Source organism: Scyliorhinus torazame, chromosome 12, assembly GCF_047496885.1.
Source record: "Scyliorhinus torazame isolate Kashiwa2021f chromosome 12, sScyTor2.1, whole genome shotgun sequence".
Classification (NCBI taxonomy): domain Eukaryota; kingdom Metazoa; phylum Chordata; class Chondrichthyes; order Carcharhiniformes; family Scyliorhinidae; genus Scyliorhinus; species Scyliorhinus torazame.
Genome location: NC_092718.1, coordinates 28,880,729 through 28,901,694, shown reverse-complemented (window position 1 = coordinate 28,901,694; position 20,966 = coordinate 28,880,729). Strand labels below are relative to the sequence as shown.

General features: G+C 41.2%; 1 protein-coding gene across 3 annotated transcripts in view; it reads left to right on the top strand.

Moving 5' to 3' along the window:
• Positions 1-17,631, top strand: part of igdcc4 (immunoglobulin superfamily, DCC subclass, member 4) — a 366,490-nt gene extending 348,859 nt beyond the window's left edge. For all 3 annotated transcript variants that reach the window (XM_072470589.1, XM_072470588.1, XM_072470587.1), the window contains one exon: positions 591-17,631. In XM_072470589.1, coding sequence (XP_072326690.1) covers positions 591-1,286 — 696 coding nt within the window. In that variant the 3' untranslated portion in view covers positions 1,287-17,631. The remainder of the gene's footprint in view (positions 1-590) is intronic.
• Positions 17,632-20,966: the final 3,335 nt, after the last annotated feature.

Sequence of the window (20,966 nt, the reverse complement as noted above, 5' to 3'; positions counted from 1 at the left end):
TAGAGGAGATTTGGCTGTCCAGTTTCTCCAGCAAACTCCTTATATAATGTTCATTAAGCGATCAGTTACTATTTGGGTTTTAAGATGAAAGGGTGAGGGTACACATAGCAAGAACTTGAGAAGAGTTGGTGACTTTGGACCCATAATTCCCAAATATTTCTGACACTGGGGCTTTCATCACCTCGTATAGAGAGCTGTTGTCGACTAACTGAATCAAGATTGATTGCCAACCATGATTAGTTAACAACTGTGATTACCAGGATGGTAAAAGTTGAGTAAGTGGCCCTGGTCTATTTCCATCTATAAGTTCCTGTGTTAGTATAAAGCAACACTCAACTGGCTTATTGGTTATATAACTAAGAAAGTGATGTATTGTAATGCAACATTGGCATTTTCAATTCTCGTGGGACTTCAGCAATTGTACGATAATGCCGTAAGTGTAGGAATTTTGTGAATTTGTTGAAGGTTGTCATGTCATACTGTACCCAATTATAAACCATGGTGTAACCCGAATGAGAATTCAGATTCACATAGGAATTGGAAGAATCCAAATCGTAAAGTAATTTTTTCTTTTTAAAATTCCTAAACAGGGCACAGCCAGGAAGGAACACCCGCCTTCAGGTTTTAATTGTGTTGAAGCTGAAGTTATTGTTCATTCTGAATTATCAGCATCAGAAAGAAACTCTACTTGTGAGGACCAGGATTGGCAGAGTAAGGAAGATCTTCAGGTTAGGCCGGTCTCTGCTTCATCCACAGATCTTCACAGTGAGTATATTCCTATGTTATCCACTGAGGCCTGGAAGAGAAAGAAAAACCTTGAGATTGAGTGCACTGCTGTTGTACCAGCTGAAGACTGGAATGAAGATGCTCAAAGCAAATGTGCCCTAGCTTTGCCTGCTAAGGAGAATCAGTCTCTTGAGATTTGCAAGAATTCTTTATCTGCTGTTGCAAATGAAGTGATGAATTGCATCGAAGCAGAAAAGCACAGAGATGTCACTGAGCCACAAGACAACTTATTGTTGCATTCTAAAACTAAAAGTAGCAAGGTGAAGACAGCTGAATCCCATGGGTTCACTAATGGTTTTCAGAGCATTGAGGGTTGGAAAAGCTCGGTTAATGGTTTCACTTTAAAAAACAGAAACTCAGAGTCATCATACCTAAAAAACACAGAAACTCTGTCTGCGAGATGCCAGCCTTTGCTTACAGGCGAAGATGTTGCTGCTAATCATTTCATTGCCTCTAGTATCACTACTACCTCAGCATCTGAGAAAGACTTGTGTCCGTAATCGTTAGCACACTGCTGACTTTCAGAAATACTGGGGTTCATCCTGCAACTGCACACTCTACGAGTGCCTATTATCAGTTTAGATGGTTTAGCTCAGTTGGCTGGAATACTGGTTTGTGATGCAGAGCGAGGCTAACAGCGCGGGTTCATTTCCCGTACCGGCTAAGGTTATTCATGAAGGCCTGCCTTTGCAACCTTGCCCCTTGCCTGAGGTATGGTGATCCTCAGGTTAAATCACCACCGGTCAGCTCTCCCTCTCAAAGGGGAAAGCAGCCTCTGGTCATCTGAGACTATGGCGACTTTACTTTTTACATTTATTACCACATCTACCAAGGATCCTTACACACCACTGGGTCAGTAAAGAGCCTGAGAATCAGTTATCAGGCTTCTGTATCTGTTATTTTAGGAACATGCTCCTCTGTGATGGAATGACTTTGTTTTTTCCCTGAGAACTTTCTCTTATTTAATGTTATAAAGTGAAACTGCGTGTTTTAGAGTAGCATTTATAATACTCTCACCTTTCTTCAATACAACAGAACTACCTCATGTCTGTTAAAATATTGAGTGTATTGTACTCCATTAGTTTTGTAGCTTGTTTTTATTGCCAATTTATTTTTATTACCTTTGCACAGGTTTCAAAATGACCTCTTATGTATTCCAATTGGAATTACTTAAAACAACCAGTGCTTGATGAAACACTAAAACACTAAATTTAAGAAACAGATGCACATGCACCTTTTCAACCATGCCTCCACTGTATCTGTCAAACCCAAAATGAATCAGATGTCATAGATGTTGGGTAATTTTGAAAAAGATTTTAGATATACACATGATGAATGTGAAATGCATTTTTTGTTCAAGAATAGTGTGCCAAATTGCAGTTAATGCTGATGTTTCATCATTCTGATTGGTGAATTTGGCTTGAAAATGTGTTTGTACTTTGCATTGTATCCGATGAGTCTGTGACACATGCGCTGGGAATTTCCTCTGATTTTCTGACAGTCCACTGCCATAAGTTCAGGAGAAACTCCAAGAAAAGATGAACAAATAGGGTTTCCACTACAGTGTTCTATTGGAAAAACACCCAAATTCCTAGTGATAATCTCGATTTAACTTATAAAATATATTTTTTAAGTTTCTGCAGGAAGATTAATGGGGGGGGAAAATACTTTGGATGATACTTGTTTAAACCTGAAGCTTAAGCCTTAATTTGAACCCACCGTGATCCCTTACCTACAAAATGAAGATTAAGCCTTATCCAGGATGCAATGACATATCCTAATGTGCAATTTAAAGAAATTCTCTACCACTGCAAAATACATTTTATTGTATAAAAATAAGTAAATCTCCATTTGTTTTTGCAACATTTTGAGATTCAAGACCAGTAAATTAATGTATATTTAAATAACTTTAAAAGTGCATCAAAAACTATTACTTGATTTTAGGAACACTATACATAAGCAGTTTTGCTGACTACATTTTCACTATCAAACATCTACCCATCTATATATTAAATTTCTTGTATATAGCACCATCTTCCTTCAATTACATCTTGTTGGTAGAAAACCTGATATGGAACATATATTTTGACTCACTGTGAGCAAAGCTGCTGATGTCTAATTTATTTAAAATCTTTCACACAGCTTAATATTCTTTATTATATTAGGCAAGATTACAATAATTGACACCTTGCCGAGTCATCATCCCCTCCCTTCTGTTCTGATGTTACGAGTGGTTTGACATCTGGCACAACACTGCCTATTAAGTAGTATCGGTAGACTACTCAGGCTGCTGCATTCAAGCATATCCAATCTTTACCCAGTGTCCGTGCACCCGCACACCTCAACAGAAGTCAATGGATAGTAATCTGCAAGGAGAACCATAGTTTACTTTTAATACACCTCCCTAACCCCAAAGGTACTGAGAAATATTGAAGTACCTTCACCATAACCTGACTAAGATCAGGTAACAAACACATCACAGTCGATGGATCAAATAATATAGTACATGCTATTGCATTTATCAATAGAGACAACAGATCCCCAATCTTTGAACTTTAGAACTTAAATATTACTGGTTTATTTAATAGCCTTTGATTATAGATGCAGTTAATTAATAGGTCTGCCTCATGCAATAGTTATAATGCAATTCAAATGAAAGAAACAGTAATTTACCCATTCTTAATGCTGATGGGGCAGAAAATCATAAATGTGTATTTTGTAAGATTTTTTTTCTTCCTTTGCTCTTTCTGTAGTCCCCATATAGTAAAGTGAAAATTTGGCCTTTGCCTAATACTATAGAGCGATAGCTGACTAGAACACCCAACCTATGTTTATGATTCTGCCTTCATCCACTTACTGCCGCCACATGTCTGTGATCGGTTCTCTACATGAAGTGTTATATGCATATGCCTGCATTGTACAAATTTGCAGTGATATATTCTATCAATTGGTACAATTGTCCAAGTGGTGTGGAACAAGTTACATTTGTTAGCATGTTTGTAAGCAAAACGGTTTCAGTTCTGTTTTGGTAGAGTCTACCAATACTTCTAATTGCCTCTTAAGATTTCTGCTTTATATTTGTGTTAGTGTCAAACTAGTAAGCAACAGTTGTCCAATAATCATTCTAGATAATGTGCAAAATCAGCGAATACAGAACAAACTGCAACTAGTTCCCGTGCTTCAAAGAATGCATGTCGGACATTGAAAATGTTCAATGGCTGCAGTCATTGCCCAGTAGTTTTTTTTGCAACTACTGCCGTTATAATCTTCCCCTTGAACCCACCTTGATTCGCGTTTAAATAGTGTATTCATCTCAAACTGATTCCACTGAGTTTTCCTGCATGTCAATATTGTGATTTTTTTTTTTTTCAGTATTTTCTTTCCTGCTTGGTAGAGACTAACTCCACTATAATGATTAATGGATACCAATGTTACTTCTCTGAGAATAAATCGGAGACTATTTTCTGTGGCCATTGTAAAATGTTATGAGATTAAGATGGTGTGAGGATGTATAAAAAGCTGGTGGTACCTGCTTCATGCCTAGCCAGTAAAAATCCTATGAATCACTGGATTCTTGTAACTATTTGAGGACTGCAGTATTATTTTGATAATTAATTGTAAGAAAAAGGGAAAATGGGGGTACAAATTAATTAAGATCTTTTTTTCAGATAGGTAGAAATTGGCGAACTGGTGGTTACGTATCCGTAGGCAGGCCACCCCATGGAATTAATGTTGGCCACCTGCCTTGACGGTAGTGGTTCTGAGAAGGGGTGAGGGTGGATTTGTTAAAGTGGGGAATGAAGTTCCACTTGTGACTCCTATGGAGTCGGTGGAACAATCTTGTTCTGAAGAAAAAAAATTTAAACCAACTTGTATTTGATTAGCAGCTACAGAGGCTGCTGAAGAATTCTAAATCGGAAAAGCCTATCTTCATGAAGTGACCAGTTTGCAAAAGGGGTCGTTTAACAGGTTTAGGTCTCCTAATTTACATATTCAAAGAACTTTGTTCCTGTTTTGAGTGTCCTCCCAGTATACTTTATAAAATGTCCCATGAATTTGGCAATAGGACCAACACTTACACTGATAGGGTGCAGGCTGCCACACTGCTAAATTGGTGGTACTTTTACCCATTTTATGCCTAAGAAACACACACTAGTTTCTAACCATGAACTTTTTGTGTAACTCCATGCTATACTACAGCACAGGTAACAGGAACCCCTGTGTTAAGGCTGTTCCTGTTAGAAATCAATGAAAAATCTACATCTTCTGTAATCGGTGCTCATAGTTTTATGGTGGGTTTTTTAAAAGTCGGATTCAAGGATTCAGTTCACAGACCTGGATAAAACAGGATTTACTAAACTAGATGTAATAATATGAATTCTGGACTCACACAACCTTTATTACAATGCCCTACTGTATACCCTGTGACAATCAAGTGTGAATTGCTAACAAATTTATTTTGCAATAACTGGAAGTCCTTTCGTTCTCTAGATGCTGGCGAAACATTCTTGCAACCAATCTTGATTCACATTGAATGGACAAACTTTCATTCCGAACTGCAGAATTCTATTAGGACAGATTTAGAATTGTTTACATGTAACTGGCCTAATTGTATCAGATCTTTCTAGCTGATTTGTTTAGTTTGTAAAATGGACTACCTCAGTCCACATGGTTAAATTGAAGCTCTTTGCTGCATTTTGTATTGAATGTGATCATTAGATATCGTGTCGTAGTCTAATATAGAGACTTAATACTACAAACTTTATTCCACTGAGTTATCAAAAAAGCATTTTTACATAACGTTACATGCTTTTAAGATGCCCTCTAGCTGGGCAGCATGGTGGCGCAGTGGTTAGCACTGCTGCCTCATGACACTGAGTACCTGGGCTCGATCCTGGCCCCGGGTCACTACATGTGGAGTTTGCACATTCTCCCCGCACCTGTGTGGATCTCATTGCCACAGACCAAGAAAGGATGTGCAGGATAGGTGGATTGGCCACGCTAAATTGCCCCTTAATTGGAAAAAAAAAGAATTGGGTACTCTAAATTTATTTTTTTTAAATGCCCTCTAGCTCATTTTAGACACATAGAACCATAGAATTCCTACAGTGCAGAAGGAGGCCCTTCGGCCATCATGCCTGCACCGACCCTCTGAAAGAGCTTCCCCACCCGATCCCCAGAACCCCACCTCACCTTTGGACACGAAGGGGCAATTTAGCATGGCCAGCCCACCTAACCTGCACATCTTTGGACCGTGGGAGGAAACCGGAGGAAACCCACGCAGGCACAGGGAGAAAGTGCAAACTCCACACAGTCACTCAAGGCCTGAATTGAACCGGGGTTCCTGGTGCAGTGTGCCACCACTGTGCCACCCCATGTATAAAAAATATCCCATTTCCTGCAGTGTTTTCTTAATGTAACCATATTAATTCAATATTTATTTTTAAAACCTATTTTAAGTATTTATCTAACCACTTTGATTTAACCTTATTTTGATCATGTAATGATATCTTCGGGAGAAAACCTCACTTATTTTTTAGATTGGATTTGAGGTAGTGTGATGATAGAAAACCCTAGGGCGGCATGTGGCGCAGTGGATAGCACTGGGACTGCGGCGCTGAATCCTGGCCCTGGGTCACTGTCCGTGTCGAGTTGGCACATTCTCCCCATGTCTGTGTGGGTTTCAACCCCACAACCCAAAGATGTGCAGGATTGGCCACGCTAAATTGCCCCTTAATTGGAAAAAAATAATAATTGGGTACTCTTTTAAAAAAGAAAAAAAAAAAATTGTTTTAATTTAGCAAACGGGAGCATAACATCCTGGCCAATAAGCCCAGTGGGTTGTGAGCACATTGCATCTGCTGTACATGCAATGTGCAGACCTGTAGGAAATTCTCCAATCTGTCTAACTGTAATGAGAGGCAATTGCCAAGTATTTCGGGTCTTAGCCTATTGAGGAGTTAGAAATAATGTGTTGCAGCAGAATTTCAAGTTTAAAGAACAAGCAATGATATTGTTAAAGGTTTGTCATGAAGCAAATATCTGCTGAAAATATTTCTGATCTGAGGGGAAAGAGGTTAGTGACTTGCTTCTCCAATAAGAAGCTAGAAACTCATAACATAAAACAGAGGGTGGGGGGCGATGGTAACTTTTCATTGCAGTGAGCCCCAGGAAGGTCATGCCAGGTGAATGGAAGGAGGTTACAACCAGCTTTAATGCCTCCTCCATCGTGCGCATCTGGAAGAGCACAAGAAAGTTTACTGGTGTACTAGGGTAGCAAGGGTTGGAAAATCTGGCATCTGACGTTTAATACTGTACAAAGTTGTACGGCACTTAGAATATCTCCCCTTCACATTTTCCAACCTTACTGTTGATGCCCATAAGATAGAAGGCTGCCTTGGGCAGCATGGTAGCACAGTGATTAGCACTGTTGCTTCACAATGCCAGAGAACTTGGTTCAATTCCCGGCTTGGGTCACTGACTGTGCGGAGTCTGCACTTTCTCCCCGTGTCTGCGTGGGTTTCCTCTGGATGCTCCGGTTTCCTCCCACATTCCGAACAGGCGCCGTAATGTGGCGACTAGGGGCTTTTCATAGTCACTTCATTGCAGTGTGTTTTTTTTAGAAAACATTTTATTGAGGCATTTATAATTTTAACATATCAACATTCTAAATAACAGCTGTCTGACACACGCAAAACATTGCAGTGTTATGGGCCAGGGTTTAGAGAACCCCAAAGTGTATCATAGAGTTCACCTGATCCACAACTTTTAATAGATTGTGGTATGGGGAGCGCACGGCCAACTCTACAGGTGTGGTACAGCAGAAATAGAAAAGTATTTTTTAAAGCAAAAAAATGTTTATTCTATAAACTCAAGTTAATCTTTTTAAAACATACAGTGAATATCTTAGCAACCATTAATTCAAATACAACCCCCAAAGAATACACTAAGTAATCCTTAATAACTTCCCAAACAACATCCAGAAGTAAAAAAAAACACCTTTTAACAGAAGCACATCAGGTTTACATTCACTACTGAAAACATTTATAATTCTGAATTCACCAAAGGATCAAGGGATAGTCTTTTCATGGCAGAGAGATCAACAGTACACCTGCTTTGTCTGGCTTCAGCTCCAACACTGAAAACGAAACTAAAACGCACCCTGCAGCAAACAGCCTAAAACGAAAGTAAAAAGCTGACAGACAGCCCAGCTCCACCCACTCTCTGACATCACTGCAGTAGTAAACACCCATTTCTTAAAGGTACTCTCACTACAGATATTTATATACCCACCCATTTATAAACACCCATTTCTTAAAGGTACTCTCACATGACAGCAGTGTTAATGTAAGTCTCCTTGTGACAATAAAGATTATTATTTAGATGTGCAGGTTAGATGGATTGGCCATAATAAATTGCCCTTAATGTCCAAAAATGTTAGGTGGGGTTACTGGGTTATGGGGATACGGTGGAGGTGTGGGCTTAAGTAGGGTGCTCTTTCCAAGAGCCGGTGCAGACCCGATGGGCCAAGTGGCCTCCTTCTGCACTGTAAATTCTATGATCCAATCCAATCCTTCACCTGAAAATGTTTCTTCACTCATGTCCTTACAAAAGTTCATCCCCTCGTCTAATGCATCTATTACATGTTCTCCCCATGTCTGCGTGGGTTTCCTCTGGGTGCTCCAGTTTCCTCCCACAAGTAATAATAAAGATTATTGTTATTATTATTATGTGGATGTCATGACATCTGCTGTGGGATGTATTTTGAGAATGCAGTCTTCCTACATAATTTCAACAATTGCAGGTTCTCACATCTTTTTCCCTCCTTGCCAGATAAGACAGACCATAGTAAATATAAGAGATTAATGCCATTTGGTAGAACTCCAAACTTTAGTGTGTTAAGGACTGCTTAGAAGGGAGGCGATGAGTATATTGGAGGTGGCGAGTAGGACAGCACCTATCAGCTCTTCCTTTTCAATTTATTTTCTAATTAATCTAATGTCAGAAAACACCCCTTTTTTAAAAATTTGGAGTACCCAATTCATTTTTTTTTCCAATTAAGGGGCAATTTAGCGTGGCCAATCCACCTAGCTTGCACATCTTTTGGGTTGTGGCGGCGAAACCCACGCAAACACAGGGAGAATGTGTAAACTCCACACGGACAATGACCCAGAGCCGAGATCGAACCTGGGACCTCGGCGCCATGAGGCCGCAGTGCTAACCCATTGCGCCACCGTGCTGCCCTCGTCAGAAAGCACTCCTAAATAATGAAAAGACGGCTCAGCAGGACAGAAGTAATCTATTTTGTTTCTTGATGAGCCAGATAAGTTAGACTTGAAGACATATGACTACACCACCACTTCACATCACATATTTGCACTCTTTTCCTCTCTCCAAAGCACTAGGAGAGATGCATTCATTCTCAGAGAAAATGAGCTGGGGGAGAGTGCACTGGGGTAAGACTTGCAAAGTGAATGATCACATCAAGCTGATAGTTCCACAACGTGGGAAGTGCCAAAATGGGGGAAGGCACCTGCTCTCCAGTAGGGCAACATGTGTTGCATCGTGATGAGACCAAAGATCCGGGTCTTATGAAACTGATTTTAAAGGATGTTTTCAGAGCATCTAGGAAAAATGTGGAATTGAGTGCTTTGCCAAATGTGCTGCAGAAGACAGCTTGTTGGAGGAGTTCCATCTCTACAGTATTGTATAAAGATTGTACAACAAGCATCTACAGTGTGCCACCCATGCCAGAAACCTAAGGGCAACAAGATGCTCAGATTGTGGTTTAAGAAGCCTGAGGCAGCAGATTGAATTGTTTTATTGCTTTTGACATCCTTAACAAAATTGCTTAGGATTTCTAGGTTAAAGAGGGCTTCACGTATCACAGGGACCATTCAGTCTAAGCTCATGCCATTTAGTGGCCATCATGAAGCAGTGGCATCTGATGGACTGGAATAGATCATGGTGTAATCTCTCAGAACTTCGGTACATCTGGATCCTTCTATCCGCCCTCTCCAATGCCTATGTAGCTGACAGGAAAGCATGCAAGTCAGGGAATTTACGCTGTTCAGAGGAGGTCTACGTCAGGGTCCAGCTGCCAGGAGACTGTTTCAAAGCTATTGGCTGTGCTATTGACAGTCAACTTGCACAGTCCTTCAACTGAGGGGGCATCTTAAAGAAAGATTAAACAAGGATTTAGAGCACATGCAGCATTGCTTCAACATGCCACTAGCGTGTTCAATGATTACTTGGTGAATACACCTTTTAATACAACAGATTTGGGAACTGGCTTGGATACTGCAGAGATGTTTGCAGATATGACACAAGAGTATTCCTTGAACGCCCAGAAGCTACTTGGTCTGGCTTTACTGTGTTGAATATTGGTATTATGAACTGCCATCATATGCATAAGGAAGTTCAGGGATGCAAGTAAGCATAATGGAGTTCAAAATTGCATGTAAGCGGAACATTACATGGTGCATTCTTGAGGTTATGCCATTTTTAAAGGATATTGTAGAGTTATATATTGCAATATGTAACTTTCAGGAGGCTTGCCATTCTGTAAAATTGCCCTGCTCCCCCCTAATCCTGATGTCTTCTGAGTAGCGAAGGCTATTAAACGGGCAGTTCAAACAGTGTGTGTAAGATTTGCTTCAAGCATTGTGCACTCCTGATTGGCTTCTTATTTCTGATATTGCCAGTAGCAGCTGGAAATAATCCCAATGAATACAATTTGGTGCTGTTGTAACTTTTACAGCCACTGGCATTGCCATACCATACAGTGCAGAAGGAGGCCATTCGGCCCATCCATCGAGTCTGCATAGACCGTCTGAAAGAGCATCCCTACCTAGGCCCACTCCGCCACACTATCCCCGTAACCTCATAGCCTACCTAACTTGCACATCTTTGGACACTTCGGGACAATTTAGCATGGCCAATCCACCTAACCCGCACTTCTTTGGAATGTGGGAAGAAACCAGAGCACCCGAAGGAAACCCACGCAGACACTGGGAGAAAATGTAGACTCCACACATCCAGTAACTCGAGGCTAGAATTGAACCCGGATCCCTGGTGCTGTGAGGCAGCAGTGCTAATCACTGCCCCCCCCCCCTGTGGAATTTGACTACAAATCTGCTTCTACCATGTGACATAACTATTGCAGCTATTGCTTTTTGAACAAACGTAGACATGGGCACCACTGCCTGTATATATTGCTGCAGATACTAGCTGATGCAGCCAGGGATACCTCTAACATAACATTCAAACTATTGGCCTCTATTGAACTTAGATCCCAGTAATTTGGAATGTCCATGTTATCATCATAGAATCCCTACAATGCAGAAGGAGGCTATTCGGCCCATTGAGTCTGCACCGGCCGTTGGAAAGAGCATACGACTTAAGCCTGACCTCCACCCTATCCCCGTAATCCAGTAATTCCACCTAACCTTTTGGACACTTTCTCCTCATCCCAATCCTAAACACTTGACCCCTTATCATCATAAAATCCTTACAGTGCAGGAGGAGGCCATCTGGTCCATCAACTCTGCACCGACTCTCCAAAAGAGCACTCTACCCAGAGCACTCCCCCGCTCACCCTCCCACCCTATCCCATAACCTAACCTGCTCATCCCTGGACACTATGGGGCAATTTAGCATGGCCAATCCACCTAACCTGCACATCTTTGGACTGTGGGAGAAAACCGGAGCACACGGAGGAAACCGCCCAGACATGGGGAGAACGTGCAGAGTCCACACCGACAGTAATCCAAGTCCCTGCACCTGTGAGGCAGCATTGCTGACCACTGCAACCGTGCCGGCAAATAAAGGAAATAGCATTCAGTTGATATCAGTTACTGAAAATCATGTGAATTATGTCATTGTGCATTCATCCAATTCTTCTTACCGACCCAAAAAACAATGGAATGCTTTAAGGAACCATTAATAACTCCAATCACATTGGCCAAGAAAAATGTTGACCATTGTTGGTGTAATCCATTCGGAAACCTATCTTGATTCTCAGTGCATTGGCATGACACTCCTGGAAGCCAGGATGCAGAAGAGATTTATAAGAATGGCATCAGGGATGAGGGACTTGAGTTGACTGCAGTGTCATTTCCTATAGCATGTAAGTAGACTGGGATTCATGGTAGTGTGACAGTCATATAACACTTGCCTGTTCCAGATACCAAACCATTCTTTCTCTTGCCAATAAGCAAGGTTCATATGGCCTAAAACTATGTACTTTAGTGTCACAAAGATAGGACATTGTTATAAAAGGCATTAGGTTATCATTTTAGAAAACCTAATGGTGAAACTTCTGAAAAGCACACATAAATGGACCACTTACAGGAAGGCAGTTTCCAAGCCTTTGAAAAGTGGGTAACTGAGGTGAAGCTACTTCAAGTAAGAACCTGGGGCGACACAGTGGTTAGTGCTGCTGCCTCACAGCACCAGAGACATGGGTTTGATTGTGATCTTGGGCGATTGTCTCTGTGGACTTTGCACATTCTCCCTGTGTCTACGTGGGTTTCCTCCGGTTTCCTCCCACAGTCCAAAGATGTGCAGGTTCGGTGGATTGGCCACGCTAAATTGTCCCTAAGTGCCCCTAAAGGTTAGGTGCGATTACAGGATAAGGTAGGGTTTAGGCCTGGGTAGGGTGGTGCTCTTTCAGAGAGTCGGTGCAGACTCGGTGGGCCGAGTTGTCTCCTTCTACATGGTAGTGATTCTATATTTGGCACCAACGCGTGGAATCTCAATGCTTCAAGGATGATGCTCCCCCTTGACCTTTCATTCAAAACTCTGTCCTGTTGTAACTGGCAAAATCAAGGGAAAATCTCAAGGGGGAAACAACCAAACTAATCTTGTGATTTCAGATTCGAGGAGTAACCTCACCATGCCAAATCAGTTAGAGTTCCATCTCTGGGAAGCAGGATGAATTTTGGAAGCCTTTCTATTCAAAGTGTCACAGCAATTTGCCTGGGTTTACCATAGACTCTTCCAAATCACGCTGGACTCTCAAAGACTGTGTTAAATTGCCAGTAGAAATTTCTGAACTGCTGCAGTTAGAAGAGGTAGCTGTCTGTAGTGTCATTTAATGAATTTACAGACAATGATTTTTACTTGGAAGGTGCGGGTCAGAGAGCACTAATTTCAAGAAAATAATACGCATGATGTGAGTAATAAGCTTTTTCCCCCCCAGTTTAAAAAAAAAATTTAGAGTACCCAATTCATTTTTTCCAATTAAGGGGCAATTTAGCGTGTTCAATCCACCTACTTTGCACATCTTTGGGTTGTGGGAGCGAAACCCACGCAAGCACGGGGAGAATGTGCAAACTCCACACGGACAGTGACCCAGAGCCGGGATCAAACCTGGGACCTCGGCGTCATGAGACTCAGTGCTATCACTGCGCCACCGTGCTGCCCTATTTTCCCCCCAGTTGATGACTTGCTTACCTGTAGTCTATATTTTCAAAACACATATGTGTAGTATGTTGTGTTATGCTTCTTCACGTAGCATAAGCTGCTTCCTTGATGTATACTCTGACAAAGGAAGGTTCAGATTTGGAGATAGATTTAACACATTTATTGAACCAGTTAACAATTCTCCTACTTGGGTTTGACTCTCCTGCTAATCTTACTACAGTAACTCAATCTAACTAACCAGTCTGCTCTAATCCATGCGGTGGGCGTGATGCTTCCCTGATCTGCCCCTGTCTCTCTGAGTGTCGCCGATGGAAAGAGAAAGAGCATGTATCGCAAATAAGCGATTTTCATTTCATTTCATTTTCATTTTCATTTCATGTGTGCTCTGTCCTTTTATATGGGTAGCCCTCTTGTGGTAGTGTCACCTCTGGGTGTGTCTTGAATGCCCATTGGTCGTGTCCTATCTTACTGACCTATTGGTTGAATGTCTGTGTGTCATGATATCTCTGGTGCTTCCTCTAGTGTTTATTTAGTCCCAGTGTATTTACATTAACCCCTTGTGTATTTACAGTGTCCTAGTGTATCTACATTAACCCCTTGTGTATTTACAGTGATGCATATCACCACATAGTACTCGTTGCTTAAGCAGTTTGAAGTGTTTTAATGTGCACTTGTAATTCTGACTATGAAGTGATTCTGTTGCATGGTCAGGTGGTGTCATGGAGTCCAGCACACCTTTTTCATTGATAATTTGAGGCTGACAGTTACCAGAAAGTAATTTTATCTATTTGAAAAGTGCACAAGGCAAAATAAGGATGTTATCATCTAAGGTTTGTACGTGGTATCACAGTTGCCCTGGCTGTCTCTCAATCATCTATGCATAGTCATGATCATTGATGTGGTAACCTTGTGTTGCACATTACACTTGCTTACAAATTTGTAGAGAAGATTATGCTGAACCAAATGGTATGCAACATGTCAGACTTCTATTAAATCTGCTCTTACACCAATTACCTAAACAGTTCAATCTGTAATAAAAAGAACCATTCTTGCCAATAGCACCTCTTTTGCAAATTAGTCATCTGTGGGTATCTTCTAACATCCATTTTGGAGTGTGTTCTCAACATTAACAGGACTATAAAGAGCATTTCTGTTCTAATGATGAGTTGATGGCCTCATTACGGGTATTAGCTTGGAGTAGCACTGAGCCTGACAACATGAAATAGATTGCATTAACATCAGTAGAGGCCTTTGTTAACCCAAGGAGCACTTCAGTGATCTTGTGAATGTTCAATTCCCTCAATATTAGAAGATGTAAGGCTCCAAAATCAGTCCCCTAGTTGCTGACATCAGGATTTGCTGTTCACAAAATACAATGTTTTTATAGAGCTGGAATGAGGAAGGGAATGCAGAACCAGACAGAAAAACAGAGATGTAGGTTATGCTTATGCAGCTATTTTCTTTTGCATTGATTTTAAAGTTATTTCCAGTGTGCATAAATCCAAAAGTAGTAATATAACAGATTCCCCAGTGCATTAAAACCAGGAGACTTTTTTTCATGTTCCTTCTGTTGCACATTTTGTCCATCTTTAGCTGGATGACTATAGGTGCAGCCCAGCTCACTGGGATACGGTGTTGCCTGACAGTGTCAGGAGCTCTTAATTTAATGCCAACATTGAAGAAACGTTTTTGAACTTAGTTAAATGCTGAATAATATTTGGATGAACAGATTAGCTTCACTTTTAACTATTGCGGTTTACATTTGCCACTTTACATTGCAGACCATTAAGTATGCTGAACACATGGATGTTCAGCATGTAAGTGCCACAGCACTATTGTCTCTTACGAGCATGCACACTAAAACCAAAGTAGATGGACAATTTAATCCTCAGTATATCTGATTACTGCAAACTCAAACATATACAAGCTCAGACTTGGCATACACAGTATAACTACAGCCTTTTTTTGGTGCTGTTAAAATTGCCTCATAAATATCTACATGGAATAAAATTTTAATCTATAGTTACAATATGTAATGGAACAATTAACTCCAGCCATTTTAACTGTCAGTTTCCTAATTTTATGAAAGCGGACATAGGTAAACAATCTTAAAATTACTTGAGATTTCTACTCACTATTATAATGTACTGCCTTTCTTGAAGTTAATGTAAGCCAATCCCCTGCAACCTTTAATTATCTGGAGTTTTGGTGGGATTTAGTGTATTACAGTCATATTTTATATGCAGACAATACATTTGTAATTGTGGTAACAAAGAAAAGCTAGACAGTCCTACTTAGGTTTTATTTTGTAACTAATCATTTGCTGCGGTGCTTTCTGGAAATACTGTGTTGATTCTACACTTACTGAGGACCTTGCATACTATTCCGATTGCCTGTTACTATTTTAACACCTAAGAAGCTTGCGACCTGTGAAGAAGCTTGTGACTTGTGAAATAATGCTAAAAATGTGCTTAAGTTTCTGTGCATAATGATGTAAGATGAATGCAAAATGTTCATCATTTACCATTTCCAGAATGTATTGCACAAATTTCCAATTAGTGTTTGAAGTGCAGTATTTGGCTTCCCCCACACCATAAATATGCATACTACACTCTGAAATCATTTTGGAATTGTGAATACCACTAAATTGTAAAATTGTGCCCTCATGTATTGTGGTTTTTGCCTTACTTCCTCTGTCTACTAGTTTTGTGATTTATAAAAAAACTGTTACCGACGTCTTACCTATTTGAATATTGCTGCACTGTGATTGAAAAATGGAAATCCTGTTACAAGTTCTTTTGGATTAGTGTATTGTAAAATTGTTGCTAAACAGTTGTATACTCTTCATTGCTGCTGTTGTAATCCAGATCCGAAACATTTCTTTTTATCTCAACTTTAATTTGCAAATTAGTAAAGTCTATTAGTACTAATAATATCATTGTAATATTTGGTTTGTTTTAAGTTTGAGGGAAGAATAAATCTGTAAAGTTAGTATAATTAAATTTAGAGGGAAACTGGAGTTCCATTTGGATAAATTAGTTTCATTTCTTCAAGGTTAAGAAAACTATTATCTTCCAATACTTTCACAAATAATGTAATACATTGTATGCTGTAACAGTTATAGCTGTATGTAAACTATTTCTCAAGGTTGGAGCATTTATGAGTTAACTGGTGTCAGCATCTTCAGAGTACCTTACCTTTACAGTGTTAAATTGTGCACTAACGCGTTTAAGTTTCTTTGTGTAATAAGCAAACTGCAATTTTCAAGTTCACACTCCTGATTTTTAAGTCTGTCTAGTTCCAAATACAGGGGGCGCGATTCTCCGCTCCCGCGTCGGTTGGGAGAATCTCCTGGCACGCCATTCACCCAAGTGGCGAGAACGGCCCCGTCGAGTTCTGCGCGGCGCAGGCCGGAGAATCGCCCGGGACACCCAAAATGGCGATTCTCCGCTACATCCGCTATTCTTCGGTCCAAATGGGCTGAGCGGCCTGCCCAAAACGACGGCTTCCCGCCGGCGCCATCCACACCTGGTCGCTGGGGGGGGGGGGGGGTTCTTTCACCGGGGTAGGACTCAAAAGGGGTCTGGCCCGTGATCGGTGCCCACCAATTGGCAGGCCGGCCTCTCTGAAGGAGGACCTTCTATCCTCCGCGCCCCGCAAGATCCATCCGACGCCTTGCGGGGCGGCCTCTGGGAGGACGGCAACCACGCATGCACGGGCTGGCGCCGGCCAACCCACGCATGCGCAGGTGATGCCAGTTATGCGGCGCCGGCCGCGTCAATTACGTAAAAGCGGCGCCAATGCCCGGCGCGCGCTGACAACGCTGCTTTCGCGACACGCCCCCGAGTTTCTCGCGGCCACGATCCTAACCCATTTTCGGGCCCTGAATCGGTCGAGAGCGGGGCCGTTTCGCGCCGTCGTGAACCTCGACGCCGTTCACGACGGCGTGGGCACTTAGTCGCGGGAGCGGAGAATCGCGCGCAATATTCCCCTTTCGTGACTGTGTGGTGTCAGCAAAATCCCACTCACTACTGGCATTAAAAACAAGCACGAGTATTGCCTATTGATGGGTTCTGATAATGGCGTGGAGAAGCTATTTATCTTTTTCATGCATAACAGATTCAACTAAAGTTGCCAGTGTGCTACAATAAAAATGACCAGCTCTTCTGTTGCAAACGATTCCATGCCTTTATGACACCGGCAGCGTGATATTTTATTATTCTCTATTCATCTCACCATCCTGTTTGTGGAAAAAATTAATAAATCCTTTCTGTGGTTGAAGGGGTTCCTTTCATACTTCTATGGTGAAAGCTGTATGTGAGTGAACAGAATGCCAATTTGGAGAAGGTGAAGGCAAACCTCCTAATTGACCATAGATTAAAATGTATAATATATGCATTAATAATAAAATCCTCAGTGCAAAAAGGAAACATGAGTTTGACCATTATTTATCTCATCTGCTTTCCCCACTTTATGCAGTTTCCTGAGACAAACAGCTGAGACCAAGAAAAAAATTGCATGACTGGTTCGACAGAGCCTAATGTCGTGATATTTAGGATAAAGAATGTGTTGATTGGTTGAAGCTAGAATTTCAGGTGGATTTTCTCTAGTTTAATCGTTTAATACTGTTGGGTATGTGGATAAGTACAAAGAGATAGCTGATCCTGCATGAAACATGTTAAGTCCTCAATTAAAAACGTTTTACTAACTAATTATGGTCTTATAATTGCTTGGTTTAAATCTGGATGCACACAGTTGGTTAGAATCCATGAATGAGCAGATGATGTGTAATCTCTTTGGAATAAACAAGAAATGCCCAAGATTCAGGGGAGTTAATTTCTATTGATGACCAAGAGTGCTCATTTCGAAGGGGCCGACAAATTATTTTATTTCAGAATGGAAGAGATAATTGCCATTAATTCCTGGGGGCCTTCTCCCTAATGTCACAAATTAGGTGGGAAATCTGCAAAAACGCCAAAGCAATGGGAGTTGGAAAAGTTCTGACAGAAACTCTTAACTCTTCAAGCGAGAGAATGGTTTACTCCCTCTACTTTGTACCCTGGGGCATTGCAACCCATCCAAGACCCAAGAATTTTGAATTCCTTCATTCTGAAATGAAAGTTTAAGCATGTGAACTTCCTGCATATTATTCAGGCGTTAAATCTTGAATATTTTGATTCAGACTTCCTGAAGAAACAACTTCAGGTTTACAGGAGATAAAATGCACTATAAATATAGAATCACAGAATTGTTTTGGTGCAGAAGGAGGGCATTTTGCTCATTATTTCTGCGCCAGCTCTCCAAACAAACATCATGACTTAATGCTATCCCCCGCCTTTTCTCCGTACCCCTGCAGTAATCATCTAATGCCCTCTTGAATGCTTTGATTGAACTGTCTCGTTTGTACTTTACATCAGTATCAATGTTTGCAATGGGGAGATCTGTAATACAGGCTTACACGTGTGCTCTTATTTATTGGGCTGGGTCACAAAGCTTCCACTAGTAGCCACATAGCAGCATGTTAATGAGGAAGGTGGTCTTCACAAATCAAGAAGGCTTCCCTATAGAACTATTGTATAATTAACCCTTCAGGCTCTGGTTTCAGGCAATGATGGGTGGTACATGAGGCCAGTACATTGCTTTTCACTACTTTGTGCATGAATCGTACAAATAGGAATAATATTTATTTCTGTTGCTGGTAGAAACCGTATCTGAAAAGTCTCATCCCTTTACTTGGTGGATGTGAACTCAGTATAATGTTACCTTTAAAAAGAACAAATTCAATAATTCCATTCAGAGAGGCTATATGATTCACACAGGTCCATTTACAAATGCTGTTAAACCATTTATTAAAGGATAAGTTATTCTGGTGGCTAATATAGAAGTGCTTGAAGCTGTCTGTGACAGAATTAGAAAAAGAACTCTCATCCTCCTGCAGACCTATACTTCACTTTGATAAGCATAAAATCCAACAGTTTTTACAACAGTGGGTATTAATTCACAACCTAATTCAGAATAATGAAGCTTAAATCTTCTGGGTTCAAAGCAGGAGGTAGGATTCAGACTTGTTAAATGCAAGTCCTGAGCATGTTATGAATAAGGTCCTTCATGATAGTGCTACAACTATGCATGCATTGATCCTCGAGATAGGCTCCAGAACCTGCCACACCCCTACCCAAGCTGTTCCAGTACAATGCAATACTGGCATCTACCCAGCAAGCATGGACAAAAGAGCTGAACTCCAGAGGTGAGATGAGAATGACTGCCCTTGGCATAAAGGCAGCTTTTGACCGAGTATGGCATTAAGGAGACAATGAGAATCAGGGGAACCCTCCATTGGTTAGAGTCATACTTGGCACATAAATGGTTGTGGTGGTTGCAGATCAATCATCTCCATTACAGGCATCCTCAAGGTGGTGTCCTAGGCCCAACCAAGTTCAGCTGCTTCACCAATGACCACCATGAGGTCAGATGTTTGAATATTCCCTGGTGACTGCATAATGTGCAGCACCATTCACGACAACTCAGGTACTGAAGCAGTCCATGTCCAAATGCAACAAGACGGGATAATATCCAGGCTCGGGCTGACGAGTGGCAAGTAACATTTGCATCACACAAGTGCCAGATAATGACGATCTCCAACAAGAGAGGATTTAATTATGCCCCCTTGAATTTCAATGACATTCCTATTGCTGAATCTCCTACTATCAACATTCTGAGGATTACCATTGACCAGAATGGAACAGGACTAGCCATATAATTATTGTGGCTTCAAGAGCAGGTCAGAGGTTAGGAATCCTCCAGCAAGTATCTCACCTCCTTACTCCCCAAAACATGACCACCATCTGCACAACGCAAGTCAGGAGTGTAATGGAATATTGTCCACTTGCCTGGATAGATACAGTTCCAATAACATTGAAGAAGCTCAACACCAGGATAAGGCAGCCCACTCAATTGGTACCCCTTCCACAAACATTTCAGTCCCTCCACCGCTAATAAACAGTAGCAGCAGTGTGTACCGTCAACATTATGCACTGCAGGAATTCACCAAGGCTCCTTAGGCAGCACCTTCTAAACCCATGATCGCTACCATTTAGAATGATACGGGCAGCTGCAAAAGTGGGAACACCACCACCTGGAGGTGTCCTCCAAGTCACTCAGCAAGTTGACTTGCAAATATCTCTCCATTCCTTCACTCACTGGGTCAAAATCCTGGAACTCCCTCCTGGGTGTACCTACATCTCCGGGTCTGCAGCAGTTCAAGAAGACAGCTCACCATCACGTTCTCAAGGGCAACTAGGGATGAGCAATAAATGCTGGCCATTCAGCGATGCCCACATCCCATAAATGAATCGTTTTTAAATCCCATGATGTAAAAATTGACCAGGCAGCATGCTTGCTTCAGGACAAACAGGATAAATAAGCTTGTCCTATTTCTGTTATAGTGGAAATGGGGTACACAATGGACATGAACTTTGAATCATGATCAAACTGCATTCTGCAAGGGGTTACGAGGCAATGTTGAGTAGGTTGGGCTTATATCAATTTAAGTTTAGAAGAATGAGAGGTGATCTAATTGAAACATACAAGATCCTGAGGGGACTTGACAGGGTGGATGCTGAAAGGCTGTTCCCCCTTGTGAAGGATTTAGAATTATGGGCACAGTGTATAAATTTGAGATCTCCCACTTAAGAATGTTTTTTCTTCCAGAGGATCATTAGTCTGGAATTTTCTTCCAGAGGCTCATTAGTCTG